The sequence below is a fragment of the Chaetura pelagica genome, unplaced genomic scaffold (assembly GCF_000747805.2).
Source record: "Chaetura pelagica isolate M959 unplaced genomic scaffold, ChaPel_1.0 scaffold364, whole genome shotgun sequence".
Classification (NCBI taxonomy): Eukaryota; Metazoa; Chordata; class Aves; order Apodiformes; family Apodidae; genus Chaetura; species Chaetura pelagica.
In genome coordinates, this window is record NW_009953089.1 from 2555715 (window position 1) to 2564299 (window position 8585).

General features: G+C 47.1%; 1 protein-coding gene across 1 annotated transcript in view; it reads right to left on the bottom strand.

Annotated features, from left to right (window-relative positions):
- The window catches only part of PRICKLE2 (prickle homolog 2 (Drosophila)), a 33094-nt gene extending 26725 nt beyond the window's left edge, over nt 1–6369 (bottom strand). Inside the window, exon 1 of the mRNA XM_009997016.1 lies at nt 6193–6369. Coding sequence (XP_009995318.1) covers nt 6193–6324 — 132 coding nt within the window. The 5' untranslated portion in view covers nt 6325–6369. The remainder of the gene's footprint in view (nt 1–6192) is intronic.
- Nucleotides 6370–8585: the final 2216 nt, after the last annotated feature.

Below are 8585 nucleotides of genomic sequence, written 5' to 3' on the forward strand. Positions count from 1 at the left end.
CCCCCCTGAGATCCCCCAGCCCTGGCTGGGAGAAAACCATTATCACCCCAGCACGGGGCAGTGGGAGGTGGATGCAACCCCCGGCGCCGGGCCGGCCGGCACCCCGCAACGCCCGGCTTGGTCTTGGAAACCCACTCCCTAGTCACAGGGACAAAGGCAGTGAACAAAGGAAAAATGATTTTCCTAAGTGCTATTTGTTCTGGCCCACCCTACAGCCCTCCCCTCCCACGGCTGACGGCAGCCGAGTCGCTCGAGCGTCGCTGCTCCCCAGTTGAGAACGACATCCACTCCTGCCAAGCCTTTGGAGCAGCTCTCGGTCTGCAAGAGATCCTGCGGAAACGTTGCTTCCTGCTGGCATCAAAGAAGAACATTTGAATGAAGGCCGTACATCTACAAGTCTCAGATTTGTGAAAGTACATCCCATCATTTTTCTTTTTTAAGCAGAAGTCGGATTTGGATTCAAAGGAGCCAGGAACGGTGCTTTCAAAAGCATCTAAGCCTTTGGAGCAGCTCTCGGTCTGCAAGAGATCCTGCGGAAACGTTGCTTCCTGCTGGCATCAAAGAAGAACATTTGAATGAAGGCCGTACATCTACAAGTCTCAGATTTGTGAAAGTACATCCCATCATTTTTCTTTTTTAAGCAGAAGTCGGATTTGGATTCAAAGGAGCCAGGAACGGTGCTTTCAAAAGCATCTGGGGGGGGGTCTTTGTGCTGTGAGGCACTGACCAGCAGGGCTGCAGCACCAGCAATTATAATAATCATCTGCTGTATTGATCAGAGATAATAATTCTCCTGGGTCTGCCACTTAAAATGCTCTTGGATTGTATGTACTATAGCAGCATACTAGAATAGGCTGCAATGGAAAAAGCTGGAATTGTCCACCGGAATAAAGAGCTCCAGGGCAAGTTGATGTTGCGTGTGTGTCTGGGATTTCTCTGTTTTCACTCCCTGCTCTTCCCTGCCTCCTACCTCTGCTGCCCACCACGCTGCTACTCCAAATTCGAGAACCAAGCAAACCCCATCGGGTGAGCGGCTCTGTTTCTGTGGTCCCACCAGCAGCAGCTGATTCCCTCCCTCATAACAAGATTGCTCGAGGATTAAACAATTTTAACAGTTTCCATTTGCTCACAATGATCAGGCAAACACCCCAGGACACAGAAACGGAGCAAAAGCCCAGACACATGGTGCACACAGGCATCACACATGGAAAAAGCATTTTGTGTTGTGGATTGCTGTTCCATCCACTGGCAAGCATTCCGAGAGGTCTGATGCCTGGAGCCTGGGTTTAGACAGCTCCAGCCTTGAAATAAGAGCTGCTAACTGCCAGGCTATTTAGATACTGAAAGAGTTCACTGGGGAGGTGATGGACTTACCCCTACCTCAAAGTGAAATTGGAGAGCTTTTAAAAATGTGCTGAAATGCAGCATTCGGATAAAAAACTACAGGCTGCATGTGTGCAATGGGGTAGAGCTAGAGGTGGCTGCAGCTTCTGGCACTGTGTACATGAGTCACAGCTCCTCTTCACCCCCTTGGCTGTCCATCCAAAGTGCTCTCTGCTCTCAGGATCAGGACCAAGGAAGGCAGAGATCTTCATGGGACTCTTGTCCTCTCTCTATTGTGGCCATAAATTAGCTTATCACCTCCCACAACTATGCAGGCTTGGGGCACAGGGTTGCTTTGGTCTGTCTTGTTCCTTCCTTGCTGCACACAAAGCTTCAGCCTCCTGAGGACTGAACCAGTTTGCTGAACTTATAGGGCTCAAGAAAGGACAAGAAGGTAAAATGCACTCGGTCGTGACACACAAGCAGAAGTGAGGCACACGTCCCCCAGAGATGACTGGCCCAGATAATGTACTTGCTCCCATACCAAGGTGGTGAAAGTGGGTATCTTTAGGTAAGGTGTAAATGCACGTTCAGTGGAGGTTCATCTCCACTCCCCTCAGCTCATGACTGGAACAGCAACTGCTGAAGCTTGGAGGTCTTATAATTCAAGCCCTTGTTACAGGTCTTGTAGAAGATCCAGAACAGGAATTGACTCCTATGCTAGCCCCTGAATCAATTCCTCAGGACAGCTATGAGTTTCACACCACCCTGCAAAGCTCAAGGTCCAAGCTCTACCAGCCACCTTTGAGGAAAATGGTCCCCTGAACTCTCACGCTACTATTTTTAGCTGAGATTTTCATAACTTGCTAAGTGACTCAACCAGAGCAACTGTGCTGACAGCAAGAGAATTACATTCTTATGGCACATACGACTGTCTTGAATGTTGGCACGCAGGAGCCGTGCAGAAAGCCACACCACAGCTGAAGTAGAGCCCTCTCTTTTGTTTAATTGGAAAGCTGTGCCCATAACCAGCTGCTCCTATTATTGAGACACAATAAAGAGAGAAATCCTCAAAAATCCCTTGTATTCAGAAATTCAAGCTGGCATGAATCCCCTCTGGATTTCTCAAAACCACAGACCCAAGGAATTCAAGGCTGCACATTCACATGAAGTTACACATGCCTGGCCTAAAAATGTGAAAAACACATCATAAAAGGACTTATTTTTAAACATCTGCCCTCAAACTTATGTCAGTGCAAGGAGGATCAGCTGTCAGACTGCCAGCCCCAGCAGACAAACTGGCTCCCGAAATTGCCTTCCCCCATCTTCACAGCCAGGCCTGGTCTGGGGTTTTGCTTTGCTGAGGACATGTTTCTGGTGGGGTGTGACCATTTCGAGGCTTTCACACTTATTTATCCAACTATTGAATGGCAGACAGCAAAAAGAGTGTATTTCCCAAAGCTTCTGCCTCACCTCTTGTCCAGCCACCTCTCCCATTCCCATCTGCATCTGTATCTTCCAGAAGAGAAGTCCTTCTTCTACCACCTGACAACTTCTCATTGAGGTCCAGTCCAAGTGGGGTTAGAGCCTACAGGAACCTCTTGGTCATCCTGTGTAGCCGACTGCTATTACAAGAAACTCCATTTTCTAATGACATTGTAATTTATGGAGCTCTGTCTTGGGTTCTTACACGTCACTCTCCCTGCTGGCAGGTTGCCACTGAGCCTTACACCTCTGATGGTTTGAAACCTCTTCCAGTTTCCTGCCTGAATGCATTTGGATCCAGTTTATATCTGTGTTCTTGTGCCAGAGTTGGAGCTGGAATAACTGCTCCTTCTCCTCTAATGGATAGGGTGTGATCATATCCCCTCAATTTCCTAGGCTGAACAAGCTCTTCTAGGTTCTTCAAATAAGTAACATTTCCAGTATCCTTCCAGTTTATACCCCTCTTTCTTGAGCAGATGTCATCAATTTTAGCCAGTTTTCCACATGAATTTTACCATAATTTATGCAGTGCTATTAAAACATTTTTTTTTCTATTATCACCTTCATCTCTGTGTTATAAACCTAATCAGAAATATTTAATATCTGTGGCTGTTGCACAGTAGTAGACTACTTTGCAGTCCTGCACAGCCATAAGCAATTCAGCTCCATGCTTCAGTGCAATGTCTGGATCATTATCTGTAAACACTGGACCAATGCTTTTTTCTTCCTTCAAGTAGTGGGCATTAAGGAACCCATATCCATGTTCAAACAGTTGACATGGGCCACAGAACAGCTGATGCCTGAATTAGTGTCCAGGAATCCAGCGAGACCTTGTAGGTTTGTGTTGATTCCCCTTGAGATTATACTTAATATTTTAAGCTACGTATTGAAGGGACACTCCAAATCCTGAAATTACCTATGGTAACTGCTGAAAACTGATGTCATGTTTGTTGGCCAACTTTCTCTTCATGAAATCCTGTAAATTGCTGTGGTGAGTGAGATGTGAACACTGTCTCCCAAGAATAGTGAGGCAGGAAGGCTGTCATCCAAGTATAATAAGAAAACTGCATCAGTCTTTCAGGGGACCACTTACCTCCCCAGCTCATACGCTGCGTGGAGATTTTAATAAAGTAGAATATTGCAGAAAAAGTTGTTTAATTTCATCTGTTTCATGTCAAAGAAATATGACAGCAAAACAGCAGAAGGCACAAGAAAATTCCCTGCCTGCAAACCTGTATTTTCAGCCCAGCCTGACGGCAGTGTCCTCAGCCAGAGCAGAGCCCACCAGCTGCTCCACAACAGGCATCAGTCTTCCAGAGGCTCCACATCACGTACACACCCCTGACTCATCGACCAGAAAGCCACATGTCTGTCTGCAGTCTTGCATGGCTGTATTAAGATGCTGCAGAGGTACCTCCTACCCCCGTGGGAAGCAAAGGGCACCTTTCTGCACCCCGGGGCACCTCCCAGCCCTGTGACAACTTGGGCACTTGGTAACTGTTGGAGAAATTCAAGGTGCTGCTCTTCACCCAGGGACAAACCCCAGCCCTGCATGGTGGCTCTCTCACAGCCCAGAGAAGTCACACTTTGCTTTTGTCTCCTTAGTGGCTCTCTGATGCGTGAAAGGTTCCAAAAGGGCTGGCAGATGAGCTATGCTGGAAGGATTTCAGTGCCTGGCTTAGGTTCTGCTTGGGACTGCTCTTCATCTCCAGGGTGATTAGAGATGGGTCTGAAGTGGCAAGTCTGCTAAAAGCCCCAGCAAGGCAGACAGAGGAGAGTAATTAGAACCCCAGTGTTCAGACTGAGGAGTACTGTGACCTCTGCAAGAAACACATGATGGAAGAACCTAAAAATACATTAATCTGGGTAATGCATGAGATGTCAGTATCTACTGCTACAGGTGAGGGACTTCTATTTTCTCCTGAGCACCACAAAGTCCCTGATGGCATGCTGCTTCTTATAAAGCACCCACGAGACCAAAGACACATCCAGGTCTTCTGCAATATGTCACCACCATGCTGGAAGTGGGCTTCAGCTGCTGACCATGTCTACCTGGTCAGGTGCCACCTGTCACTAAGTATCCATATTTCCACCCAAAGCTACAGGGACATGGACCAGCCTGGGCTCCAGAAGCCACGGACATGCCTGGACAGTGCTGAGAGCAGGTGGCACCAGCTTGTGCATGATCCTCCAACAGGACTCCTGAAACCCAACTGGTTCATGTCCCAACAGCATGAAGGACCAGCAGAACTACTTCAGAGCCATCTGCATCTTTCCATACACTGTGTCTTGTGCATCTTTCCATACACCGTGTCCTGTACCTCCTGGGAAGCACAAAGGGATCCTCTGACATAAGGAAGGTGACAGAACACAAGGCTGCTGCCTGGTTTGCCTGGTTAGATGGCACCAAGTGAAACACAGTGTCACGGAGTTTCAAGCAAGCATTGAGCGAGGCTTGTAAAGACTAGAAGAAGAAAAAAAACCAACAAACCAAACAACTGGATTTTCTCTAATCAGACAGACAATATTTACAGCCTACGAGTGGTGCCAAAATATTTCAGGAAATGCCTAAGCCCTTCTGAATAAAAGCTCAGGAAAACACAATATTAAGGACAGCAAAGACAACAGCAGGACCACCCTCTCCCAGCCTCCTCACGCAGTTTAAAACGATTGCTATAGCAATTATCAAGGCTAAGCTTATTTTGAAATCTCCTCTGCATATTAAGTTCCGAGTTGAACATGCAAAAGATCAGCATAAAAACCAAACGAATCATGTAAACTGCAAGGAGTAGAAATCAATGCACGCCCTGCACAGACAGCGTGAGGTCTAATCCATCCCACTCAATTCCTGTACTGAGAGACCTGAACTTCATTTGAGCAATTCCTTCCAGGAAGGCCCAAACATCATGCTTGAAAAACCCAACCCCAAATACTTTGGCCTGTTTTTCAGAGTCATCTACCAGCTGTGGCTACCTGCCCTGACTTACTGCCCAGCAGAGTGGTCCAAGAGGAGAGAACACACTGAGTCCCTGGGAAACACTCAAGTCCCACCACTATTTTTTCCCATGAAACAGCAGGAGGTACATCTGTATCTGTTCCCGTGCACAACCACAACAAACCCCATCGTGGAAGTATTTTGTTTCCCCCCCCTTCTCCATTACCAATTACAGATGCAGAAAACCACAAGTCCAGCAAGGATCCCATCTCTATTTTTGTTTCATTTGTGCACCCAGCCCAGAGTTGCCTCTGCAATTCCCTGCAGTGCACCCAGAAACAGCCACATGCAACAAGCGCTTGTACCCCTAGAAGAAAAATCAGGGCAACTATTTCCAAAGAGCATATCAAAGCAATTTATTTCTAGGAACTGGGTGGTGTCATTGTTACCTGCTCAGGCTTCAGGCCAGGGGGGACCCATGCATACTCTTCCAAGGCACAGCCCGAGTCGTCGTCAGAAGTGGAATTCCTCTGGAAGTCAAACATGAGCTTCGTGACAGTCTTTTCCATCTCCAGAGGCATAACGGTTACGATGTGCTCTTCCTGGGAGCACTTACAGTGGAGGCAAATCTTCCTGCAAGGTAAGGAGAGAGGAAAAAGAGGAAATGACCCCGTGATTTGCACATTAAATAAGAAAGCAAAAGTGACTCCTGCAAGTTGCTGGCCTGCAGATCCTAAACTCAATCCTAATTTACGTTCAGGCATTTCCTAGCCCAAGCTTTGTCCTTCTTGCAAGGAGGAAATAAAAGTCCATATTTGCTGTAAAAACCCTTGGCAGTCCAGCTGAATCAGACTGACCAGTGTTTAGGGAGATGTAACTGCTTATCTTTCACTGTGAGGAGAATTTCCAGGGGCCAGCACAGGCCAGGGCCACGTGCCTGCTTGGAGCAGATTGGTGCCAGCCCGTGAGAGTAGAGGAGTCACCAAATTCAGGACAGCTGAGCACTTGGCTAATATAGAAAATGGTGGATTGACTGGGAAGCTGTGAATGACAAGTCCTTTTAGCATGCTGATAGCATAAATTTGCTTATTAAAGTAGCATAAAAATTGATTATAGTCTGAACATATAAAGCTAAATTAAATTAAGGGAGGCTACAAAAACCACAGTCACACTACAACGGCGTCTTAACCACCCGGCTCGAAGGCACACGCTGCCCCAAAGCTGGATGGTGGGGGTGGAAAAGCACAAGCAGAACTGAAAGAACAGCCCCCAGGTTGCAATTTAACAGCCATTAGCTTAACTCATTGCAAATACTGCTTCTTAGCACTTCTTTTAAAGGCCTGTTCCTGCAGCTGGTGGTCTGTGGGAGATCTTCTTCATGGGCTTGAACCTAAGTGTTTATCTGCAGGGGAGTAAGGATGTTGCTCCCCTTCACCAGAGGTAAGAGCCAAGGACAAATCTGTCTGAAACCATCCCCCAGCCCCCTCAAAAGAGGTTGAAAGGAACGCTGATAAATTGGTTGCTATTTCTGCAAATGCAATGCTTTTCCACAATATGGGTCACTGGTATCTATTTTAAAGTAACCACACAGGTTTCTGCATTAATTTGCACTATTGAAATGCCACTGGTATCTGAGGAACCAGACATGGCTTCACTTGGGTAGCAGAAGGGAGACAGCTCAGGTACAGCAAGAAAGGCAAAGGAGAAGCTACCATTGCCATCACAGGTTTCTCTGCTACCAGGTAAAGCAAAGAAATTCAGAGGCCAGCAACAGTTCAACATGAGGGGCTGTAATTTTCAAACACCTTTCCTTCTTCCTCGCTGTTGCCTACAAGCCAGCTAAGCACACCAGTGCTCGCGTCCAGATTCGAATCTAAATTTCCACTTGGCCCCTGCAGCACAAAAAATGCACTCCAGCAAAAGTCAAGAGGCTCCGTTAAGTCAAGCCAGGGAGACTTGCCAGATTTTCCCATTTCCTGCCTTTCATCAGATCTAACCCACACAGCGACCCCCGCGCGCCCTGGCGTCTGGTTTGCGTCCAGTCGGAAAGTCTCGGCATCGCCTCTGGCTGTTGCCTTAAAAAATAATCACAGCCCCATTTCATGTGAATACTTTAATTAATCAGCTACTGTAGAAGGGAGCTCTGCCTCAGCAAAGCTGCTGGTTTCTTTGCTGTTTCCATCTCAATTCACGATGTCATTAGAAGCAGCTCAATAGGCAACAAGATGCTAAGAATAATTAATAGCTCTGGATTCAGCACTGGAGATGGTTATTCTAACAAAACTTAGGACTTCTCAGTCAATTTGTAATTTTCAGGATATCAATCACCAGCTTCAAAGAGAAAGAAATCCAACAGTCCAGGCTCAGATAGCAGCAAGGCCATGAGCACAAGAGCTGGTGGCAGGGAAAAAGCCAGCCCACACATTGCTGCCTTCCTCCCCACCCCTGACACATCCCCACCAGGAGGAGGAGGATGGTGGGAGAAGCCTTGGCTTTTAGTACATAAGATAAATCAGGCCATCATGAGGACTTTAAATAACCATGTCAAGGAGTTAATTAGTGAGACTTGTGATCACTTAAGACCCCACAGTTGACTCCACATGACTGCCACCCTGCACCTCACACCACACACAGCCAGGAGTGCAAGCACTAGTTCGAGAAGCTGATTTGCAACCACTGTGGTTCCTGCCTCCTCCCAGGTAAGTGGGTACTACCACCAGATGACTTCTCCTGGTCAGAAAAGCAAAGGATGAAAAGGTAGCATGTCTACTCATCAGTCGTGTCCCCAGGCCATGACAATGGGCTCTGTAAAAACTCTGCACTGTTAAAAAATGAGCGTCTC